General features: G+C 40.2%; 1 protein-coding gene across 4 annotated transcripts in view; it reads right to left on the bottom strand.

The window, feature by feature from the left end:
- The window catches only part of WDFY4 (WDFY family member 4), a 324,112-nt gene that overhangs the window by 102,951 nt on the left and 195,207 nt on the right, over positions 1-25,954 (bottom strand). For all 4 annotated transcript variants that reach the window (XM_074337248.1, XM_074337250.1, XM_019730128.2 and 1 more), the window contains 4 exons: positions 18,620-18,697; positions 12,921-13,127; positions 11,517-11,568; positions 1,806-1,975 (listed from right to left, as the gene is read on the bottom strand). In XM_074337248.1, coding sequence (XP_074193349.1) covers positions 1,806-1,975; positions 11,517-11,568; positions 12,921-13,127; positions 18,620-18,697 — 507 coding nt within the window. The remainder of the gene's footprint in view (positions 1-1,805; positions 1,976-11,516; positions 11,569-12,920; positions 13,128-18,619; positions 18,698-25,954) is intronic.

The following is a 25,954-nucleotide window of genomic DNA, read 5'->3' as shown; positions in this document are numbered from 1 at the left end:
AACGTATTAAAATATGACATATCCAAACCGTTATCCACTGTTAGCCCTCAGCAGCTGGATACTATGAGTGCATACACACAACCATACACATATATAAATATATATGCGTTACATATACATGTTTTAATGTCCGTTTCTTAAATTTTCTCCATGAAGGAGCATCAGTGCAGTGAGAAAGGCAGACAGGTGATGTAGGGAATTAGCGCCTGTGCCAGGGGCAAGGGTAGGAGGTGATGCTGGGGGCAGTGGAGAGAGTGACGAGGGAAAGGCCAGTTTTCCAGGTCTCAGAGAGGGGAACAGTCAAGATCAGCTTCAGGGAGTCTGGCATGCAGGGCCCTACAGGCAGACGATCCAGCATGAGCAAAACCACGATGCAAGGGGTGAGGGGCTCCTGCAAATGTGCTCTATGCCTGGAAGCCTTGGGTAGGCAGGTATAAGAAGGACACAGTGTCGTCACAAGACTGTGTTGCTTGAACTGTTATCCAAATCTGAAACTTCAGTACCTGCTGAAAATTCTGCGGCAGTCCATTTGGCCAACGCACTTCAACCTGGCCCTTCTATCCAACCCCTGGAAGGGGCAAATCCCAACTTAACACCCTCAGAGAGTTTCTGCAAGGACGCTGCTTCTGGAAAGGACACACTTCAGTGTCTATACCATGCTCAGGTCTATCACAGGCTCTCTGAGCCTATTTCCTGCTCCTGGAAATCCAGGCCGCTGACACGGTGCTAGGCCCTTAGTTCACATCCACTCCCATCCCTGCCACTGCTGCCTCAGCTCTCACACCTTCATCTCTGCATGAGCCCCATATGGCTTGCCGGCCACACCCTGCTCGCTCCTGTTTTGCTGAGCAATCTCCTTCACCTCTATCCTGTGCAGAGAAGTGGATAAATAAGACCCTGAGGTCCACCCAACCCTGATACCACTTCATCTTTGCAAAGGATAGAGTTTGATGAGCCATTTCATCTAGCCTGGCTCTGAGCTACTACTCTCTCTGCTTCCATTACCCCATTTGTTAAATCTTCTAAGAATCTTATGACGTGGTTGCTATATACTCCACACTACAAATAAGAACTGGGGCTTTCAAAGGTTAGGTGGCGTGCCATTTAGCACTTGGCTAAGTTGGGATTCAAACTCAGGTCTGTTCTACTCTAAGATATGTTTCATCTTCCCTACCTCTCTTAGACTTGGGTGAGAGGGGCCCTCACATCACCCACACTTTAGGGAGTCCCCTCGGCCCTTCTGCAGTCATACCAAGCAGACATGCCTTGGCCCCCACCAGCTCCAATCATCCCAGCCTGCCTCCCGGCCTGTGCACACTTCACCAAGTTCACCCTCCTGAGGGACAACCCAAGTGTGCTTGTCCTGAGGCCTGAGAGTGTGGGGACAGCGTGGACATAGGGGTCAGGATTCCAAACACATCCACCAGGGCCCCTCAAGATATGGGAGGTTTCCTTCAGGGTAGTCACGCTACAGGCAGGGGCCAACGTGCTGAAGTACAAGGTCAAAACTTCTAAATGTAAAACTGATCTTCCAGGTATTATAAAGGTTAGCGTAGGAAGTTCGAGCATATTTTGCTTAACAGTTTATTAGCTTGATTTATGCCTTTTAAACAAACATTTTGATACAGGGCATGTGGGCTCCATTTGCAAGCCTCCCTGAGTACAGAAATTCCAGAACACGACCTCTCTTTCTGCTCGTTGATTTTTTACAGTGAAGGGAGCTATCACCTCCCATGTGAGTGAAGAAAGCTTAGTTCTCTCACGTCTGATCTTCTTGAAAGAATAATCAAGATGGGCTGTATTACCTTTTCATGATCAAGAAGCTCTTGTAAAATCACTTGTCTTTCCCGACACAGTTCCAAGAAATCTTCAGAGTGCTGACTTTCGTGTAAGGCGGGGAAGAAGGTCAGCTGGGTGCAGTCCGCTGCCACCTGGTCATCTCCCTCACGGTCAGCATGCCTCGCTGCCAGCTCATCTGCAGTGGCATAAAGGGACACATGGTTTTGGCAAGAGCCACCTGACATTATAAGGGTTAGTGTGCCATCTAGGCCTTAGTCGCTGAGAGGAACTGGGAGATTTCAGGGCAGACGTGAACAGGGTCATCTCAGCGTGCCTCTCACTCTTTCTGAAAGTGGACACCATACCCTCTGACCCTGTGGCATGGTCAACGCACCCTCAGGCTGCTTCCTTCTGGAAGGTGTAACCAGGCCTTGTTGCTCGGCAGGTCTCGAGTGACCACAGGGCCACATTTCAAAATTGACCCTCATTAATCAATAAAGCAATTCCCTGGAGGGTCAGTTGCAGTTTGTTTTACCTGAATTTCACTTTGTTCACTCTTTTAAAAGAATGTTAAAAAAAAAAAAAAAAATTGGACGTCATCAAAATGACGGCGTGAGGTGAGCCACTGTAAAGCTCCCCGGGAATTTACAACTAATTGAACAACAATAACTCCACAAAGGACTCCCTGCATAGCAGACAGGCAAGCCAAAGAGGCCCACTACTGAATTCACCTAAAGGTGGGCGAATTATGCCAGCGGGGGAGGAGAGAAGGGAGAAGTGCGTAGACGGAGCCGCGTGGGCGCAGGACGCAGACTTAGTTCAGTGCTCCGAGCTCGCTGCTTCCTGGAACTACTGCAGCTGCAGGAGAGGGAAGAACTCGGACGGCTAGGGCTCCGCTTATGGCCCACAGGGCTGAGGGGACAGCATATAACACGGCTGAACCCAACGCTCACGGCAGAGACCTCGGAGAAAACACTGAGGGAAGAAGGCTGAAAACGGTGGTTTAAGCCCTCACTGCCGAGCAGAGAATGGAAGCCTTAGGCACTGATACTAGCCGCACCCTCCCTACCCTCCCAGAGCTCGCACCACCCCCACCTGCCCGGTGCTAGAAGCGGAACAGTAGCAGTGTCAGATCAAAAGAACAGAATATTTGCTGTTCTGAGAACTGTGGACCGCAGACACACATTCGCAGCCCAACTAGTTCTGGCAAAGGGGAGGGAGTTGTGGAAGCAGGACCAGCTTTGGTGGCGGTAGCCGCCATTGCTCTGGGCCACCTCTCACAACTCACCAAGCCCCTGGCCCCACCTATCTGGGCGGATCCCTGTGGGGGAGTAAACAGAACTGCTGAAACATACGGGCTCTGAATCTGGTGCAGGAAGAGCTTTGGAATTTCAAAACCTCTCCGCATACCCACACGGACACTGCGCCCTGTGACCCAGGCGAACTATTAACAGAGGAGAAGCCCATCTCTCAGGAATCCCACCACTGTGTGAGAAGCTGGAATAGTGCAGAGAAAACATAGCACTACTGTGTGTGAGAGAAAAAAAAAGGCTGCAATTGGAGAGAAAATAAAACATTCTACCAACAAGTACTGGAAAACAAAAGAAAGACCTCTTCCTATCAACCATTTCAGAAGCCACTCCTGTAGATGTCTAGGAAGAGAAATAGTAAACCAGTAATCGCCATGAATAACCAAGGCAACAAGACAGCTCAGAAAGAAAGTGAAAAGTCTCCAGAAAAGGAACTTAAAGATATGGAAATATGTGACTTAAATGACAGAGAAGTCAAGATTGCAGTTCTGAAAAAAACTCAACGAGATGCAAGAAAACACAGAAAGCCAGTTTAATGAACTCAGAAACACAATCAAGGAACAACATGAGCATTTTATGAAATTGAAATTTTAAAAAAGAACCAAACAGAATTTCTGGAGATTAAGAACTCAATAGAAGAAACTAAGAATGAAATAACCAGCTTAGGTAGTAGTGTTGACCAGATGGAGGAAACTATCAGTGACATCGAAGATAGAAACCTGGAAATGACACAGATGGAAGAAGAAAGACACTTGAGACTTCAAAGAAATGAAAGAACTCTACAAGAACTTTCTGACTCCATCAGAAAGAGCAATATAAGAATAATGGGCATACCAGAAGGAGAAGAAAGAGAGAAGGGAACAGAGAATATATTCAAACAAATTGTCGATGAGAACTTCCCAAACTTGTGGACAGAACTGGATCCTCGAATCCAAGAAGCAAATAGAACACCTAATTACCTCAATCCCAACAGGCCTTCTCCAAGGCACATTGTATTGAAGCTGTCTAAAATCAATGACAAAGAAAGAATCCTCAAGGCAGCCAGGGAAAAGAAGACGGTAACCTACAAAGGAAAGCCCATTAGATTATCATCAGATTTTTCAGCAGAAACTCTACAAGCCAGGAGGGAGTGGAACCAAATATTCAAACTATTGAAAGAGAGAAATTATGAGCCAAGAATAATATATCCAGCAAAGATATCCTTTAGATATGAAGGAGGAATAAAGACCTTTCCAGACATACAGAAGCTGAGGGAATTTTCTAATACATGACCTGCAGTACAAGAGATACTAAAGGAGGTTATTCGACCACCATCAACAGGGAAAATTTGTGGCAAGCAACACAAAAAAAGGGGAAGAGTAAAGGCCTGAACGGGAATATGGGAATGGAGAAAGTAAGAGTGCTGAAGAAAATGGAATACTCTAAATATCAAACTTTCTTTTACATAAACAGGGTAACCACTCAAAAAAATATCCAGAACTGAAATATATACTGTAATAAAAGACAAAACAGAGGGAAACATCATAGCATACCACCACACAGAAATAATAGACAACAACAAAAAGGCAAAGAAACAATGGAGACACAGCCTTACCAGAAAACTAAAGATAGAATGACAGGAAATCCTCACATATCAATAATCACCCTAAATGTAAATGGACTGAACTCACCAATAAAAAGGCACAGAGTAGCAGATTGGATCAAAAAACTAAACCCAACCATATGCTGTCTCCAAGAGACACATCTCAGCTACAAGGACAAGCATAGACTCAAAGTGAAAGGGTGGAAATTGACACTCCAAGCAAACGGTACCCAGAAAAATCAGGTGTAGCCATAATGATATTAGATGAAACAGACTTCAGGATGAAAAAGATAACAAGAGACAAAGATGGACATTTCATAATGGTGAAGGGGACTGTACAACAAGAAGACATAACAGTCATCAATATTTATGCCCCCAATCAGGGAGCACCAAAATATACCAAGCAACTACTAACAGAACTAAAGGGAGAAATTGACCAAAACACAATTATACTAGGGGACTTAAATACATCATTGACAGCTATGGATAGATCATCCAAACAGAAAATAAATAATGAAATAGCAGCCCTAAATGACACATTAGATGAAATGGACATAATTGACATATATAGAGCACTTCATCCTAAAACATCAGACTATACATTCTTTTCTAGTGTACATGGAACATTCTCAAGGATAGACCATATATTGGGACATAAAATCAGCCTCAGCAAATTTAAGAAGATTGAAATCATACCAAGCATATTCTCTGATCACAAGGCTTTGAAATTGGATATCAACTGCAAAAAGAAAGCAGGAAAAAAACACAAATACATGGAGATTAAACAACATACTTTTAAAGAACAACTGGGTCAAAGAAGAAATTAGAGGAGAGATCAAAAGATACAAGAAACAAATGACAATGAAAATGCATCCTACCAAAATTTTTGGGATGCAGTGAAAGCAGTTTTAAGAGGGAAATTTATGTCATTTCAAGCCTATCTCAAGAAAAAAGAAAAATTCCAAATAAATAACCTCATGTTACTCCTTAAAGAACTAGAAAAAGAAGAGCAAGTGAAACCCAAGGTCAGCAGAAGAAAGGAAATAACAAAAATCAGAGAAGAACTAAATGAAATAGAAAACAAAAAGACAATAGAAAAAATTAATGTGACAAAGAGCTGGTTCTTTGAAAAGATTAACAAAATTGACAAACCCTTGGCTAGACTCACTAAGATAAAAAGAGAGAAGACACTAATTAACAAAATCAGAAACGAAAAAGGGGAAGTTATCATGGACACCACAGAAATACAAAGGATCATCCAAGAATACTATGAAGGACTATATGCCACCAAATTCAATAACCTAGAAGAAATGGACAAGTTCTTAGAAACATATAGCCTTCCAAGGCTGAACCATGAAGAACTGGAAAATCTAAACAGACCGATCACCAGTAACGAAATTGAATCAGTCATCCAAAACCTTCCCAAAAGCAAAAGTCCGGGACCAGATGGCTTCACTAGTGAATTCTACCAAACCTTCAAAGAGGATCTAATACCAATCCTGCTCAAACTCTTCCAAAAAATTGAAGAAGAGACAGTACTCCCTAACTCATTTTATGAGGCCAACATTACCCTGATACCAAAACCTGGTAAGGACAACACAAAAAAGAAAACTACAGACCAATATCTCTGATGAATACAGATGCAAAAATCCTAAACAAAATTCTAGCAAATCAAATACAACAATGCATTAAAAAGATTATTCATCACGACCAAGTGGGGTTCATCCCGGGGCACAAGGATGGTTCAACATCGAAATCCATCAATGTGATACATCACATAAACAAAATAAAGGACAAAAATCATATGATTATATCAATTGATGCAGAAAACCCATTTGACAAGATACAACATCCATTTATGATTAAAACACTTAATAAAATAGGTATAGAAGGAAAATACCTTAACATAATAAAGGCCATATATGACAAGCCCTCAGCTAATCTCATAATTAATGGTGAAAAACTGAAGCCCTTTGCTCTACGTTCAGGAACACGACAGGGCTGTCCCCTGTCACCTCTGCTTTTCAACATAGTGTTGGAAGTCCTTGCCAGAGCAATCAGGCAAGAGAAAGAAATAAAAGGCATCCAAATTGGGAATGAAGAAGTTAAATGATCACTCTTCGCAGATGACATGATGCTATATATAGAAAACCCAAAAGACTCCACCGAAAAGCTATTAGAAACAATCAACGAATACAGTAAAGTTGCTGGCTACAAAATCAATGTACAAAAGTCCATTGCTTTCCTATATACTAACAATGAAATCTCAGAAAAAGAAATACAAAAAACAATTCCTTTTGCAATTGCAGCAAAAAGAATAAAATAACTAGGAATAAACTTAACCAAGGATGTGAAAGACCTATATGCTGAAAACTATAAGACATTTTTGAAAGAAATTGAAGAAGACACAAAGAAATGGAAAGACATTCCGTGCTCATGGATTGGAAGAATCAACATAGTTATAATGGCCATATTACCCAAAGCAATACACAGATTTAATGCAATCCCCATCAAAATCCCAATGGCATTTCTTAAAGAAACAGAACAAAAAATCATCAGATTTCTTTGGAACCACAAAAGACCCTGAATAGCGAAAGCAATCTTAAGAAAAAGAACAATAATGGAGGTATCACACCCCCTGACTTTAGCTTGTACTACAGGGCTACAATAATCAAAACAGCATGGTATTGGCAGCAAAACAGACACATAGACCAATGGAATAGAATTGAGAACCCAGAAATAAAACCACATAAATATGGACAGATAATTTTGACAAAGAAGCTAAAACATACAATGGAGGAAAGACAGCCTCTTCAATAAATGGTGCTGGGAGAATTGGATAGCCACGTGCAAAAGAATGAAACTGGACTGCTATCTGTCACCATGTACCAAAATTAATTCAAAATGGATCAAAGACTTAAGCATAAGACCTGACACAATAAACTGCATAGAAGAAAACATAGGTACTAAACTTATGGACCTTGGGTTCAAAGAGCATTTTATGAATTTGACTCCAAAGGCAATGGAAGTAAAAGCTAAAATAAACGAATGGGACTATATGAAACTTAAAAGCTTCTGCACAGCAAAAGAAACCATCGACAAAATAAAGAGGCAACCAACTGAATGGGAGAAGATTTTTGCAAACAGTGCCTCCGATAAGGGGCTGATATCCAAAACATACAAGGAACTCATGAAACTCAACAACAAAAAAACAAACAACCCAATTGAAAAATGGGCAGAGGACTTGAAGAGACATTTCTCCAAAGAGGACACACAAATGGCAAATAGACATATGAAAAAATGCTCAACATCACTAATCATCAGAGAAATGCAAATGAAAACCACAATGAGATATCACCTCACCCCAGTCAGAAGGGCTTTCATCAACAAGACAAATAGTAACAAGTGTTGGAGAGGCTGTGGAGAAAAAGGAACCCTCATACACTGTTGGTGGGAATGCAGACTGGTGCAGCTGTTATGGAAGGCAGTGTAGAGGTTCCTCAAAAAATTACGAATAGAATTACCATATGACCCAGCAATCCCTCTCCTAGGTATCTACCCAAAAAATCTGAAAACATTAATCCATAAAGACACGTGTGTTCCAATGTTCATTGCAGCTTTGTTTGCGGTGGCCAAGACATGGAAACAACCAAAATGTCCTTCGATAGATGAATGGATAAAGAAGTTGTGGTATATATACACAATGGAATACTATTCGGTGGTAAGAAAAGATGATATAGGAACATTTTGACAACATGCATGGATCTTGAGAGTATAATGCTGAGCGAAATAAGTCAGACAGAAAATGCAGAGAACCATATGATTTCACTGATATGTGGTATATAAACCAAAAACAACAAAAGAACAAGACAAACAAATGAGAAACAAAAACTCATAGAAACAGACAATAGTTTAGTGGTTACCAGAGGGTAAGGTGGGTGCACGGGTGGGAGATGAGGGTAAGGGAGATCAAATATATGGTGATGGAAGGAGAACTGACTCTGGGTGGTGAACATACAATGGGATTTATAGATGATGTAATACAGAATTGTACACCTAAAATCTATGTAATGTGACTAACAATTGTCGCCCCAATAAACTAAAAAAGAAATTCGTGGAAGCACTATCTTCTTATTGTACAAAAACAAACAAACATAAAACATGGAAAACCCATAAACTTTAATTAGAAAAAAAAGAAAACCCATGAAATTGTGAGAAATAAAACAAAGATCACCCGTGTACCCCGAGATAGCGTTGATAACAGCAGTTCCCATTTAGTAAGCACTTTCTCTGGGCTGGGTGGTCCTAATGACATTTGACATTGAGTCCGACCTGTTGTAGATTCTACTTCATCCCTTCATGCTCAGCTTACAAATGGGAAAAGTGAAAGAGGCTAGGTACTTTGCTCAAGGTTGCATGGCTGCTGTGAATTAGAGGCAGACTCTGAACCAAATCTCCCTGAGTCCAGAGTCTGAGCTTTTCGTTTCCAGGCTGTTTGTCCTCACTGTTCACAATTGGGTTTATTTATTTCATCAGATGATATCTTGTCTGTACATCTATGTATGCATATATACATATGTAACTTTTGACATGATAGCAATTATACTGCATTCATGGTTTTTCTTTCCATATATATATATATATATATATATATATATATATATATATATATGATATTTTATATGATATATATGATATATATATATATGATATATATATATTAGTCAAGATTATATACTGAGCACCTTCTCATTACCTTAAAAGTTCTTTGAAAAGAACATTCTATTGTGTAGCCCTTTCATACTCACCTAACTGACCTCCTGCTTTTTGGAGGTACAGTAGTCTCCGTTTCTGTACTCCCATGAGTGCACTGTGCTGCACACCTACACTTATTTCCTCAGAATGCAGTCTTGGGCATGGATATTTGGGTGCCAGCTAAGCCCATACCTACATGGATTTCTAGATCCTGCACCTCCACCTTGCCCTGGGTGCCCACCTGCCTGGAGCAGGCCCACTATACATGGCTTCGAAGGCCAAGGGTTACCGGCCCTTTTTTTTTATGCCAAGATGCTCACTGCTTTGACCACCCCCCGGCCCCCCAGGAGTCTCACATCTGGGTGAATAAGAGTGTCTGCTACTCACAGCAGCAGAAATCCCAGGCTTTCCCCATGCAGGGAGAACGCTATTAGTTACAGGCACCAGGAAGCCATGGCGGAGATCCATGGGCCCTTTCTTCTCCCCTGTTGAGCTCCCTACTGTGTATGTGTGTGGTTGGGGGTAACTGGGGCCAGAGGACTCAGCAACCCATAATGTGATAAAATCAGCACACACTTCTCATCATTGCAGTCTCCCCCTCTGAGAGAGAGCAGGCAGACTATCATTCTGATCTTGGAGTTGTGGGGCTTGGAGTGGAGAGAAGAGAAGGAAATGGGTATTACAATGTTATCCCAAGTCCTGTGCCACAGTGGGACCCCCAGATCAACCTGGGGCCAGAGCCCAGCGTCCTCACTTCTGGGCAATGCTACAGACTGGCACGATAATCAGCTCAATGGAACATCCAGTACTAAGCCAGTAAAGGAGACAAGATCAGTGCTAAGAATTTATCGTTTGGTTTAGGATATGACACTAGCTGCAGCCTAGGACACACTGAAACTCACAGACAGGGAGTGTCTAAAGCAAAAGGCAGAGTCTGGTAGAAACACACAGAATCTGAAATGTAGTGTGTATGTCTGGGTGTATATTTATGTGTGTGTTTCAATGTGTTCATGCCAGAATAACCTCTGAAAATAAAGCCTGGATTTCAACAAATTGACTCAATCAAATTCCTCCATGGAAATTATACAAATAAAGAGTAAGAATAAACATAAAAAAAAGATTCAAAGTATACATATTTTTTTAGTTTGGGAAATCAGCAGTCCCCCCCACCCCACCCCCTTATCTGTGGTTTAGCTTTCTAGTTTCAGTTACCTGCAGTCAATTGCAGTCCGAAACATTAAATGGAAAATTCCGGAAATGAACAATTCATAAATTTTAAATCGCATGCCTTTCTGAGTAGTGTGATGAAATCTTGAGCAATCGCTCTCCATCTTGCACAGGACGTGAATCAATCCTTTACCCAGTGTCTCCACGCTGCATATACTGCCTGCCCCTCAGTAGCTACCTCGGTTACCTGATGACTGTCACAGGATCACAGTACTTGTATTCAAGTTACCCTTGTTTTGCTTGATAGCGGCCTGAAAGCATGAGAGTAGTGATGCTGAGATTTTGGACATGCCATAGAGAAGCTGTAAAGTGCTTCCTTTATGGAGAAGGTATCCACATGTAGGAACAAACATAACATATACAGTGTTGGTACTGTCATGGTTTCAGGCATCCACTGGCAGTCTTGGAAAGTATTGCCCATGAATAAGGGGGGACTATTGTAATAATGACTATTTTATCTGTCATTTTCATAATCAGATAGTTCAGTGTGAATAGTATTAAATATTTATTCTATCCATTTTTATTTACTCTTAAACATTCAGCCATTTTCCTCCTGGGTGTTTTGGGTCACATACTGAACATGTATCTGTACTGTCTGGGGGCACTTTTAAGGTTTCCCTGATACATCAAATTGAGCAGATGGTTCCCCTGAAAAAAAATTTATTGTCACAACATTATAAAATTCCCCCCCTAAGAGAGTTCTGGGGTCTGAAATAGGTTCCTCTTCATTCTGGGGAGCACAGGAATGAAGAACCTTAGCATCCCCTTCTCTAGACTTGCAGCATTTTCTTCCTCCAAAATATTAATTTCATATCTTTAAGAAGATATTAATTAAAACCAAGATAAGCTTATAAAATGAATACCTTGGTTTTCAGCATTTGTTTGAGAAATGTCACCGTTTTTGTCTTGGTTTTCCTAAAATAAAAACAGAGAGAAGAGAAATTAAATCCTGGATACCACCTATATGCACCCCGGTCATTGCACAGATTCACAAACACACACACATGCATATGATCCCTTCAAATTACTCATACTCAAGACTCAGATGCAAGAGGAGAAAAATGCTAAATCCTAAAGGACCACAATAAAAGACAAGTATTAATGTTCCTCAGTCAAAGGGGAAAAACCCACAGTCTTCCATTAAGTAGGATTTACAGTAATTACCAAAGATGATGCCCGAGTGGGACTACATCGCATCCTGGATGTCTGTGGTGTGCGCCGCCCTGGAGAGTGGATCAGGGACCAGAAACCTGGTTTCATAGCCAACCTTTGGCTTCGTCACCCACACAGTGTGCACGCTACTTAGCTTTGCTGCCTCTATTTTCTAGGAAAGGTATTGAGGGAAAAACACTGTATACCACCAGATGTTTATTGACAATACATTAAAAATTCAGGTGTCTGCTGAATAAATGAACTATAATTTTTTATTAGGTTTTATAAAGAGTCCAATGTGGACAAAAGATTCTGAGGTTACAGACTAGAATAGAAACCCAACATTGTCTTGCGTTTCAGTGTTTGGATGGCTGCCTTTTAGAATTTCTTAAATCAGGATTGTTCAATGAGGAAATGAAAAACTGTTAACAGATTTTTTTCTATATCTACGACCAAGCCCACTGGTTCTCCATCCTTTAAAAAGCAAAAATGTAAGTTTGATGACACAGAGTTCAAGCTTCATTACAGCAAACCTCCAGGGTCTGCCCAGGTTCCATTGTTTGGGACTCCAGTACAGATTCAATGTCATTTGGACTAAGTGGGTCACCGGCTGGAGCTTGCAGAAATAGCTGAGTTCAAGGTCTTTCTATTGTAAAACTTCTTATGGGATTTGCTTGTGCAATAATGCCCAGGGCAGTGCTGGTCAGGAAAGCTCCATGACAAATAATTTGTGTAAGCTGACAATGGCTACCATGTGGTAGCATCTAGATTATTCTACTGGACTTTGGTGGATGTCAGTGTGGTCTGGGTCAGTGGTGTAGATATGAACCACTCACTCATTTATTTACTCATTCAGGCTGTAGATACAGCATTCCTTCTATGTTACCTGGGGGGGTTAGTGATCCTTTTCTTCTGTTAAACAGCATCAGGAATAAATCAGAACATTCCTGCCTTTAGCTACATACATTTTCTCTCCTACCTGGGCTTGTGAAAGCTCTCCCAAAGCATACCGTGCAGAGTCGTGATGAAAACAACATGAAATGGAAAAGCTAAGGAGACATTGCCCTACATTTCCTGCATCGAAGCGTTGCTGTCTTCCCGCATCAAACTCTTACCTTGAGCCTTTGTTCACTCAGGGCCTCCAGCAGAGACAAGCGTCTGATGCGTTTCCTCATACGAGCAGGTCCTTCTCTCCAGTCCAGTTCCCACTGGGAACAAGGTGTGGCTTCTACCATCTGGCCCCATAAGCCCAGCTCCCCAAAAAGCTGCTCCTGGATCCTGGACCAGGCTTTGGCTGCCTTGATGTTGCCACATCTCCGCCTCTGGGAAGCAGAAGTACAGTGTTACCCCTGGACATTTTTCTCATGAGCCTGTCCCCAAAACTCCGGGGTTGAACAGACCAAGCCTCTCATAATTGTCAGAGAAAAATAGCCCCCTATAGGCATCCCTGAGCACCCTCAGGGTATGTAGTGTACTCTCTGGAGCCAAGTCCTGGCCCGGAGAAGAAATCAGGTTCTCAGGTTTGAGACCATTTAATTTAGGATAGGGAAGAAAAAAACCATCCACCCTTGGGAATTCAGAGTCACACGACTACTAGGTGATAGGCAGAGAGCAACAGGTCCTGAAGGTCCTGATGTTAATCGTCAGAGTGGACTGGACCACTATTTTATAAAATGGATACAGAATTTCACCACAGCCCCCACGCTTGAAAAATGAGGCTGAAAATACTTCTTCCAGTCGTCTGCACTGGCAGTGTGGTAGGAACTGGCAGGTTAGCCAGCACTAGGTTGATTTGAGCAAGTTATCCCTGTCACTGGACCTCATATTCTCCAACTGTTAAATCAGAGGTTTGGCCTGGATACTGTCTAAGCATCTTTCAAATCTTGATATCATATGATTCTAGAATGTTCAAAGATTCTAGAATGTTCACAGAAGCTAAATCTTTGATATTAATGAAAATAACCCCACCTGTTATCTATGAAATCCTCATAGTTTGTGGTGCTTAACTATTACACCTACCACTAGAATATAACTCAAAACTTTCGTAAAATACATCGACACCCCTAAACTGATTGTATGCCACATTCAGCTTCTGTGCACCACTTGTCAAGGAAACATTTCAGTTCAGTTTGGGCAGTAGAATCAACTTTGCCTGCAGGGTGAACTTTTGCAATTAGTCAAATATCTGATGGCATTTGTCATAAATTTTAATTTGTCAGACACTGAAAGGTGAAACAAGAAGCACAGGTCTCATAAACTTAGCATAAAAAGGAAAGAAACCCATTATCATGCATTAAGCTCAGCCCCTCATCTACTGTATCTCATCTCATTTCCTCTACTCAGTGGCTTTATGAGTGAAGCTTAAATTTGTAAGCAATTTCTACTATTGTCATAAAGAAACCAAGTCTAGGAGAGGAGAAGTGACTTCTCCAAGGACCACCAGGTGAGCAAGCTGAGATTTAAACACAGTCTGTCTGACTCCAAAGCGTTTGCTTAAGCCTGAAGGTTACATTCCTTTCCTAGGGGCCTAGTACCATTTTATTAACTCATGGTTTGTGCCAGTATTACTTCAAAGACTGGCAAACTGAGCAAATATGGGCCATTTGGAGCAGGTAACTCATTCTCCGAACTTGAAAACCCCCATGAAAACATGACAGATGGTGTAGTGGATGCACGTGGTCTCTGGCATCAGATGAAGCTGGGTTGTGATCATGTTCCTGCTGCTCTTTGGCTGTTTACTCTGGAGGAGCTGCAGCTTCTGCATCAGCCACATTTGGTTAATAATACGAGGACACATAACACCGTGGGTTTACGTAAGGATTAAATTAGACAGTATTTTCAAGAGTTCATATGGTGCCTTACTCAGCTTAAGTAGTTCGTATTATTATTGTGAATAAAGCCAATTCTATTTCAAAACAAGATTATTTTGTTTCTCCACGGTTCTTAAATTTATATCCAGTACTCCGATTGGTCAATAAGGAACTCCAGAGAAAACAATGACTGTCCAAAGCCTTTTATAGGTATTTGGTTATATGAAATGAACACTTGTTGGAAAAACTATTTCAGTTCCCTAGAAATGTTCGCTGTGTTTGTAATAACACATTGAGCTTTACAGAGCATGAACAATCCCAAGCTACTGGGTGGTCCATCTGGGCTTCAAGTTAGTGTTGTAAGAGCATCCTCCGCTCCGAGGCTCCACTCATGCAATGGCGGTGCATGGCTGCCTGAGTCTTCATCGCAGGGAAAGTGAGTTGTCCTGAACATCTGCAGCCACACAGATGTGTGTCAGTGGTGAAACCCCTCAGAGAGGAATGGTTGCTAGTCCATGAAAGAAAGCTACGTGTAGTCCCAGGACAGAGCACGTGAGATGACTAAATAGCAAAAGCCCTGTGTCCCCGCACCTTCGTGTCCATGTTTCTTCTCAATGCAAGGTCCTCTTTCAGTTCAAATGCCACACCAGAGACTCAGAGGCAGGGATTCTGGTATGTTAGAGGCAGCTATGATTTTTGGCTGAATGGAAACTCCTGGGTAGCGTCACTGAGATTTTCTTCTGAGCAACCTTCCCTACTTTCATTTTCTGGTGCTTTGGTGGGGCTAGCTGCAGAGCTGCACATGTCACCCAAGTCTGGGGCATCTGAGTGACGGGCAATGATTATAGGATGGGCTGGTGAGCATCATTCCCTGGGGCTGGCAGTGGTGCTCTCTGGAGCCCATCCAGAGCGGACAGTGCAGTGGTGGATGTGCACATACACACCCCAGTCCCAGGGCACCTTTATGTGCATCAGGAGAAGTGCCCCCTTGAGCAGATATAGCCTACAGGCTGGCAGCTCGGCAAGGAGACAGTGCCTCTGTCCAAGTTAGAAATGTTCACCATCCTTTACATGAGTCTTGCCCCGTTCTAGGATGTACAGCCTGGGGAGAAGAATGTGAATTCCTTTCAAATTCACATACTCTCTCATCCATGTGCTCTAGTGCCTCAAATCTCAAATGTAACCTCAAACACTGTGTGTGTGTGTGTCTGTGTGTGTGTGTCTGTGTTTGTATGTGTGACTGTAAGAGAGAAGAGAGAGAGGAGACAGATTCCTTAGAGCAGAGTTTGAACACCTGGATCCAGCTTTTCTTGAAGCCTGCTCTGCCCCTGGATTTTTCAATAGCACAAAACAGTTCATTTGTTGCTGAAGCCAGTATGAGTTGAGATTCTGATACTTGCATCTAAAAGAGCTGCGGCAGACCTTAATGGACACACAGACACTGAGCAAGAAACGTCAACGGCCTCTTGGCCCCTACAGAGCCCATAAGAGAGTGTGACAGAACAGTGCCCCTCACATTCTAAAAGAAAGGGCATTTCTGGGGTGCTGGGTATCTGGCAAAAAGCTTTAAACAGTAAAGATGTGATGTTTTTAAAACAGCGCTGGCAGAAGGAAGCATTTCTGTAAATTATGAAGAGGACTTGCTATAAGAACAGTATGGCCTGGGTATATTAGAGAGTAGAACCGGAGCATCTGGACCACAGAGAAATGTAATTTGGAAAAAGCAAAGGGAAACCTGGGCAGGCCAGAGTACAGGCAGCTATTTCCACCAGTACTTCTGCAGCGACAAGAAATAGGGGAGATGAAATATTACAAGTGCCTAAGTTGCTGGTGATACAATGGTGGGACATAGTGACACTTAGGTTAACTTCCAGGGCACTAGGGCATTGTCATATTATTGTATGCTGTGGGCTTCTGCCATCCCCAGGGACTTCTTAGCTGTGGGTAGAATGCCAGGTTAAAGCAGTTTTACGTGACCAATGACTGAGAGCCCTGCAGGCTGGGGACCCCTGAATCTCATTACTGCCACCCTCTTGGGAGGACCTCATTGAGTGCACCTGGGAGAAGCGGTCCTTGAACAATGTGGCAGACTTCACAAGACTGATTTCTTCCCAGAATTTGAACTTGATTTTTCTGAAAGTGGAGGGGGACCTGCACTGGGAAAGTGTATTGCCCCTTAAAAAAAACAGGGCGAGTGCTCTAGACCCCATTATCTCTGGCAGACGGTGATTAACTCTGCATTCCTTTAAACATCGAAACAATCTGTCTTAAATATTTAAACACTTGGAAAGGATCCTTATGGGTTAGCCTCAGAATGCTGATTTTCTCAAATATACTTTAATCAACAGTAAAACTCTGTACAACTTTCTCAAGTGCTCTCCAAACCCCAGTCAGGCCAGCTAAATAGGAGCAGGACCACCTTCTACAAGGCTGGATCCTTTCTTTCTGGATCAGAGCCTCTCCTGAGGTTCTGTCCTTCCCACATCAACTTCACACCCCCAAAGCTCCTCACCCACGTCTGCCGTGTCTGATAAACTACCTACTTGTAGGACAGCCTGGTGGGCGTTTTGCTACACTGTGTGCTTCTGGGAGGCTAGCCACACGGCTCACAAACCTCTACTCCTGAGGCATGTTGTGGATGCCCAAATGAGCTTAGATGGAGGCAACCAGACCAGGTTATATGGCTTAAGTTGATCAGAGCCTGTTTTGTTTCCCCTGCCCTTGGGTACTGCTATATTCACCATTACTTGACCCCTCACCCCACCTCAATACCGCTAACGGTTTTGTACACCCCACTGGTCCCCTCCTCATAGGAGAGCATCCTGGTATTGGCCTCACCACCCTGTTTTGGGTGGTCTGTCTACTGAGTTTTAAGAACCCACGAGGCCGAGCAGTGCCATTATAACCTCTGCCTTTCCTATTCCTAGCACAGACTTTGGAACAGAGAAATTATAAAGTATATAATTAGTAAAGTTCTAATACTATATACTGTGTTCCATTATTAGCAATCATTGTTGTTTGTTTACAGCAAAATCAACTAAAGATAACTTCTTAGCCATTCCATACCATTTTTGGGACATCTATCCCTGCCAGCTGCTCTCTAGGTGCTTTATACTTATTCTTTAACCTTCACTGTTGAGAAGTATTATCCTACCTTAAAGACGGGGACCCTACAGCTCAGGCTGCAGCCTAGGAAGCGACAGACCTGATTCATATGGAGATCTCACTGGCATGACAGCCAGTGCTCTTTACCTAGAATGCACAGAAGTCACGCCTAGAGAGGAGTTTTAAATATCTAAACCTGCTCTCATCAGTGGCAATCCATTGCACTTAGGATAAGATGCGAAAACTCTAATGTGGTGACAAGGCCTGTCTGCTCTCACCCTGCTTCATCTTCAGCCTCGTCCCTTCCCAGCTGAGGTCACTCAGTCACTTCTTCCAGTTAATTGATGACATCCAGCTCTTTCTAGATCAGGAGCTTCACACATGCCCTCCCCTGAGCCAAAGACACTTCCTCAAGGTGCTTCAGCCCATATTCCTCCTTCTTCAGATCTCAACTTAAAGGTCTCTCCCTGAGAGAGGGCCTCCCATCTTCCCAAATTCTTTCCCCTGTTATAATCTCTCTTTGTACCTGTATTTTCCACACCTATTGCTCATCATGAGTTATAATGATCTATTTATTTGTGCAGGTTTTTAATGTATAATTCTCCTTTAGAGTGAAGCTACCTGAGAGTGAAGCCCATGTCTGCTGTGTTTACAGTTGTGCCTCCAGCTCCCAGCAAATGTCTGAGACAGCTGAGGAGATGAGTGGAGGGACACATTGCCTATCTCCTAAGTTGCTCCCAGGGTGGATTCAAATCCCAATGAACAGGTCGTGCAAGTTGGACTGAGTCATTGACGACCCATTGTTGACTTAGGCCGTCTAGAACTTCTGATTCTTTATTTCAGATTCAAGGTGGATTCTGGTCTACTGTGTAAAGACAGGAACTGTTTTGTTTCTTTACCTGCACATAATCTTTGTACAGAGATGCATAGAGCTCCTGTCCCCTTCTTCTGTAGTTCTCAATACATGACACAAAATCCTAGAGGAGAGAAAAGAAGTCACAGCTTAATGATAGTTGTGATTTTATAGGAACTTCTCTACTCTGACCAATTATCAATGTAAATAATGCTTACAGGATCTGTTGGTCAAATCAGTCACAACCTCATGAATCAAGACTTCGCCTATGCTGATACATTTACATACAGACATGCATGTTTGTGGGTTACTTCCACTTCCAGCTATGATGAGCCAGTTTGTAGCAGATAAATCTTCCTCCTAAGAATAGCTAGAAAGGCTAAATTTGAATAATCTTCTTTAAGACAGCAGAGAGCTATCAAGAGAGCCAACATCTTGGAAAAAAAGAAAACTCACTGAGATGTGCCCAATATTCAATACCTGTGCTTTCTTTATTTTCCCTTGAGATATTTCCAAGTTTGCAAATAGCACAAGAGGCTGAGAGGCTAAACAGAATGTGGTGGCTAGGAAGCAGAGAAGCTTAACAGAGCTTTTGGGAGCCTCAGGTGGCTAATGAGACAAAAATTGGAGTTCAGGCTTACCGAGTCATCCAGAACATAAGGGACCAGGAGCCCAGAAATAGGACAGTAAAGAGAAATAAGCCCAGCTTTCTGCATTGATGTTCCCCTTTAATCAGCTGTCAATTCATAAACAGTGTGGGGCTGAGAGGCTGAGAAGATAAGTAAAGCTTCGAGCAATCTTGGTTTGTAGAAACCAATGGGGGTTGGGCTTTAAGGTGGGATCTCTGAAGCGCTGCAGCATTGGGATTGAGGTAGCTGGGAAACAAACCAGGCATCTGAATATGTTCTGGTGATGACCACTACTGTAAATACATGTCAGAAGACAAAATGAATCATCTCTGAAGGAGGATCATCTAAGCCTCTAATTGAGGGTTTTCATACAAAATGTTCAGCAGTCAAGCAGAAATTACTGTGCCCATGAAAAGGACCAATAGAAAAATAAACAATAAAAACATACCCACATGTATCCAGATATTAGAGTTATCAGACATGGACCTTAAAGTAATGCAAGTTATTTGGTCCAAAAATGCAACATGGAGAATTTTGGAAGAGACATGGAATCTATGAAAAATAACCAAATAAAAATTATGAATCTGTAAAATGAATTAACTGAAATGAGAAACTTTATGGGTAAGTTTCACAGCAGAGTAAACACAACTGAACAGAGGACGAGTGAACTTAAATAAATATCTTTGTTAAAGTATGATGAGATAAAAGTATGGAAAATATTCAAAAGACAGAATTAGATTCATGTGTAATATGGAAAAAGCATCTAGCATGTGTGGAATTGAAGTCTCAAAAGGGGAGGAGAGAAAGAATGAATTTGAAGCAATATAAAAAGTTAATGAGAATTTTCTGAAATGGATGAAAGGCATCAACCACAGATTTGACAGATTCTACAAACCTAAAACAAGAAAAATACAAAGAAAACCATACATAAGCCCATCATAGTAAAACTGCAAAAACAAAAGACAGAGAAAAAAAACATTAAAAAAACACAGAGAAAAAGTCATATTATCTTTAAAGAAGGAACAATAAGGAAGGTAGGGGCCAGAAGACAGTGAAACATTTTCATGTCCTGAAAGAAAATTACTGTCAAACTCAAATTCTCCACTCACTGAAAATATCCTTCAAAAATAAAATAAACTAAAACATTTGCAGATGAATAACACTGAGAGACTGTATCACCAGCAGAACTGCACTAAATGAAACGCAAACGGAGTGTTTCAGGTAGAAGAAAAATGATTCCGTACTAAAGCACGGAACTTTGGAATAAATGAAAAGCCATAGAAATAATAAATGTCTACATAATTATTAGCTGTTGGAAAATAACAACAACAACAACAACATCTGTTTATAGGATTTAACAAAAATGAAAAATTAAAATACTTGAAAAAAAGATGAATGTGATAAATGAAAGAAGTATTCTAAGTTTCTTTAATTAAAAATTTGTAAAAAGGGGCTAATTTACATTAGACTCTAACAAAGCAAGTGTGTATGTTGTATTTCTTAGAGTAGTCACCAAAAACATAATAAAAAATATGTAACATTCACTTATAAAAGGGAAGTAGAATAATTTAAAATAGTTGGTAATATGTTGAAAGAGGAAAAAAGGAAAAAAAAACAATTACAAATGGAAAATAAACATTAAAATGGATTAAACTAAAAATATCATTAATTACATTAAATGTAAGTAGACTATCCTCCAAATGAAAGATAAACAGAGTTACACTGGATCAACAAGCAAAACCTAAATATATTCTGCATACAAGAAACACTCCTTGAAAATAAGGATACAGAAAGTTGAAAGTAAAAGGTTGCAAAAAGATAAACTGTACAAATACTGACCAAAAGAAATCGGGTAAAGCTATACAAATCTCTCATAAAGTAGACTTAAGGCAAGAATTGTTATTAGTCACAATGAAGGATGTTTTATCATAATAAAAGGGTCAACACCAGGAAAGTATAAATTCTAAATGTGAAACATCTAGAAACTAAGCTCCGAAATATATAATATATAAAATAACTAAAAGGAGAAACAAACAAATTTACAATCATAGAGGAAGATGTTAACTCATCACTCAGTAACTAAGTAGAATAAGCTGACAAGAAAGACATAGATAGAGAATATTTGAAGAAAATAATAAGCAAATTTGACCTAATCAAATGTAAAAAATGCAGAAAAATAAAAAATTGTAGGATACAAATAAACTCGCTAATAAAATCTATCACATGATGAAACATGAAGCAAGTTTAAGAAATTTCAAATGAGCAAAATTATACAAAACATTTTCTGAACATAGTGGAATGAAGGTATAAGTAAATATCAAAAGGAAAATCCTGAAATATTTAGAAATTAAGCAATAATATTTTAAGTAACCCATGGGTCAAAGAAGAAATCAAAATTAAAATTAAAAATACTATATTATATACTTGAAATTTACTAAGAAGGTAGATCTTAAGTGGTCTCATTACAAAAAAGGTAACTATGTGAGGTGATGGATATGTTAATTACTTTTATTGGGTAGACTATTTCACACTGTATATATGCATCAAAACATTAAGGTGTGCATCTTAAATATATACAATTTTACCACAATACAAATAATGTTTTTAAATTTTAAATTAAATTTTTTTTTTTATATATTAAATTTATTGGGGTGACAATTGTTAGTAAAATTACATAGATTTCAGGTGTACAATTCTGTATTACATCATCTATAAATCCCATTGTGTGTTCATCACCCAGAGTCAGTTCTCCTTCCATCACCATATATTCAATCCCCCTTAACCTCATCTCCCACCCCCCACCCCCCACCCCCCTTACCTTCTGGCAACCACTAAACTATTGTCTGTGTCTATGAGTTTCTGTTTCTCATTTGTTTGTCTTGTTCTTTTGTTGTTTTTGGTTTATATACCACATATCAGTGAAATCACATGGTTCTCTGCTTTTTCTGTCTGACTTGTTTTACTCAGCATTACTCTCTCAAGATCCATCCATGTTGTCACAAATGTTCCTATATCATCTTTTCTTACCGCCGAATAGTACTCCATTGTGTATATATACCACAACTTCTTTATCCATTCATCTATCGAAGGACATTTTGGTTGTTTCCATGTCTTGGCCACCGTAAATAAAGCTGCAATGAACATTGGAGCACACGTGTCTTTATCTCTAAATGTTTTCAGATTTTTTGGGTAGATACCCAGGACAGGGATTGCTGGATCATATGGCAATTCTATTCGTAATTCTTTGAGGAACCTCCACACTGCCTTCCATAACGGCTGCACCAGTCTGCATTCCCACCAACAGTGTATGAGGGTTCCTTTTTCTCCACAGCCTCTCCAACATTTGTTACTATTTGTCTTGTTGATGATCGCCATTCTGACTGGGGAGAGGTAATATCTCATTGTGGTTTTGATTTGCATTTCTCTGATGATTAGTGATGTTGAGCATTTTTTCATATGTCTATTTGCCATTTGTATGTCTTCTTTGGAGAAATGTCTCTTCAAGTCCTCTGCCCATTTTTCAATTGGGTTGTTTGTTTTTTGTTGTTGAGTTGCATGAGTTCCTTGTATATTCTGGATACTAGGCCCTTATCGGAGGCACTGTTTGCAAAAATCTTCTCCCATTCAGTTGGTGGCCTCTTTATTTTGTCAATGGTTTCTTTTGCTGTGCAGAAGCTTTTAAGTTTCATATAGTCCCATTCGTTTATTTTAGCTTTTACTTCCATTGCCTTTGGAGTCAAGTTCATAAAATGCTCTTTGAACCCAAGGTCCATAAGTTTAGTACCTATGTTTTCTTCTATGCAGTTTATTGTGTCAGGTCTTATGCTTAAGTCTTTGATCCATTTTGAATTAACTTTGGTACATGGTGACAAATAGCAGTCCAGTTTCATTCTTTTGCATGTGGCTATCCAATTCTCCCAGCACCATTTATTGAAGAGGCTGTCTTTGCTCCATTGTATGTTTTAGCTTCTTTGTCAAAAATTATCTGTCCATATTTATGTGGTTTTATTTCTGGGTTCTCAATTCTATTCCATTGGTCTATGTGTCTGTTTTTCTGCCAATACCATGCTGTTTTGATTATTGTAGCCCTGTAGTACAAGCCAAAGTCAGGAAGTGTGATACCTCCATTATTGTTCTTTTTCTTAAGATTGCTTTGGCTATTCGGGGTCTTTTGTGGTTCCAAACAAATCTGATGATTTTTGTTCTATTTCTTTAAAATATGCCATTGGGATTTTGATGGGGATTGCATTGAATCTGTATATTGCTTTGGGTAATATGGCCATTTTAACTATGTTGATTCTTCCAATCCATGAGCACGGAATGTCTTTCCATTTCTTTGTGTCTTCTTCAATTTCTTTCAAAAATGTCTTATAGTTTTCAGCATATAGGTCTTTCACATCCTTGGTTAAGTTTATTCCTAGGTATTTTATTCTTTTTGCTGCAATTGCAAAAGGAATTGTTTTTGTATTTCTTTTCTGAGATTTCATTGTTAGTATATAGGAAGGCAATGGACTTTTGTGCGTTGATTTTGTAGCCAGCAACTTTACTGTATTCGTTGATTGTTTCTAATAGCTTTTTGGTGGAGTCTTTAGGGTTTTCTATATATAGCATCATGTCATCTGCAAAGAGTGATAATTTAACTTCTTCATTCCCAATTTGGATGCCTTTTATTTCTTTCTCTTGCCTGATTGCTCTGGCAAGGACTTTCAACACTATGTTGAAAAGCAGAGGTGATAGGGGACATCCCTGTCGTGTTCCTGAACGTAGAACAAAGTGCTTCAGTTTTTCTCCATTAATTATGAGATTAGCAGAGGGCTTGTCATATATGGCCTTTATTATGTTAAGGTATTTTCCTTCTATACCTATTTTATTTAGTGGTCTAATCATAAATGGATGTTGTATCTTGTCAAATGCTTTTTCTGCATCAATTGATGTAATCATATAATTTTTTTCCTTTATTTTGTTTATGTGATGTATCACATTGATGGATTTGCATATGTTGAACCATCCTTGTGCCCCGGGGATGAACCCCACTTGGTCTTGATGAATAATCTTTTTAATGCATTGTTGTATTCGATTTGCTAGAATTTTATTTAGGATTTTTGCATCGGTATTCATCAGATATATTGGTCTGTAGTTTTCGTTTTTTGTGCTGTCCTTACCAGGTTTTGGTATCAGGGTAATGTTGGCCTCATAAAGTGAGTTAGGGAGTACTGTCTCTTCTTCAATTTTTTGGAAGAGTTTGTGCAGGATTGGTATTAGATCCTCTTTGAAGGTTTGGTAGAATTCACTAGTGAAGCCATCTGGTCCCGGACTTTTGCTTTTGGGAAGGTTTTGGATGACTGATTCAATTTCGTTACTGGTGATCGGTCTGTTTAGATTTTCCAGTTCTTCATGGTTCAGCCTTGGAAGGCTATATGTTTCTAAGAACTTGTCCATTTCTTCTAGGTTGTTGAATTTGGTGGCATATAGTCCTTCATAGTATTCTTGGATGATCCTTTGTATTTCTGTGGTGTCCGTGATAACTTCCCCTTTTACGTTTCTGATTTTGTTAATCAGTGTCTTCTCTCCTTTTGTCTTAGTAAGTCTAGCCAAGGGTTTGTCAATTTTGTTAATCTTTTCAAAGAACCAGCTCTTTGTCACATTAATTTTTTCTATTGTCTTTTTGTTCTCTATTTCATTTAGTTCTGCTCTAATTTTTGTTATTTCCTTTCTTCTGCTGACCTTGGGTTTTACTTGTTCTTCTTTTTCTAGTTCTTTAAGGTGTAACATGAGGTTATTTATTTGGGAGTTTTCTTGTTTCTTGAGATAGGCCTGTAATGAGATAAATTTCCCTCTTAAAACTGCTTTCGCTGCATCCCAAAAATTTTGGTAGGATGTATTTTCATTGTCATTTGTTTCTATGTATCTTTTGATCTCTCCTCTAACTTCTTTGACCCAGTCCTTCTTTAAAAGTATGTTGTTTAATCTCCATGTATTTGTGTTTTTCCCCGCTTTCTTTTTACACTTGATATCCAATTTCAAAGCCTTGTGATCAGAGAATATGCATGGTATGATTTCAATCTTCTTAAATTTGTTGAGACTGATTTTATGTCCCAATATATGGTCTATCCTTGAGAATGTTCCATGTACACTAGAGAAGAATGTATAGTCTGATGTTTTAGGATGAAGTGCTCTATAAATGTCAATTATGTCCATTTCATCTAATGTGTCATTTAGGGCTACTATTTCGTTATTTATTTTCTGTTTGGATGATCTATCCATAGCTGTCAATGATGTATTTAAGTCCCTAGTATAATTGTGTTTTGGTCAATTTCTCCCTTTAGTTCTGTTAGTAGTTGCTTGGTGTATTTCGGTGCTCCCTGATGGGGGGGAAAAATATTGATGACTGTTATGTCTTCTTGTTGTACAGTCCACTTCACCATTATGAAATGTCCATCTTTGTCTCTTGTTATCTTTTTCACCTTGAAGTTTGTTTCATCTGATATCATTATGGCTACACCTGATTTTCTCTGGGTACCATTTGCTTGGAGTGTCAATTTCCACCCTTTCACTTTGAGTCTATGCTTGTCCTTGTAGCTGAGATGTGTCTCTTGGAGACAGCATATGGTTGGGTTTAGTTTTTGATCCAATCTGCTACTCTGTGCCTTTTTATTGGTGAGTTCAGTCCATTTACATTTAGGGTGATTATTGATATGTGAGGATTTCCTGTCATTCTATCTTTAGTTTTCTGGTAAGGCTGTGTCTCCATT

Source organism: Rhinolophus sinicus, linkage group LG07 (assembly GCF_036562045.2).
Source record: "Rhinolophus sinicus isolate RSC01 linkage group LG07, ASM3656204v1, whole genome shotgun sequence".
In the NCBI taxonomy this organism is placed as follows: Eukaryota; Metazoa; Chordata; class Mammalia; order Chiroptera; family Rhinolophidae; genus Rhinolophus; species Rhinolophus sinicus.
The sequence above is the reverse complement of the archived record's forward strand: the minus strand, read 5'-3'. Positions and strand labels throughout refer to the sequence as shown.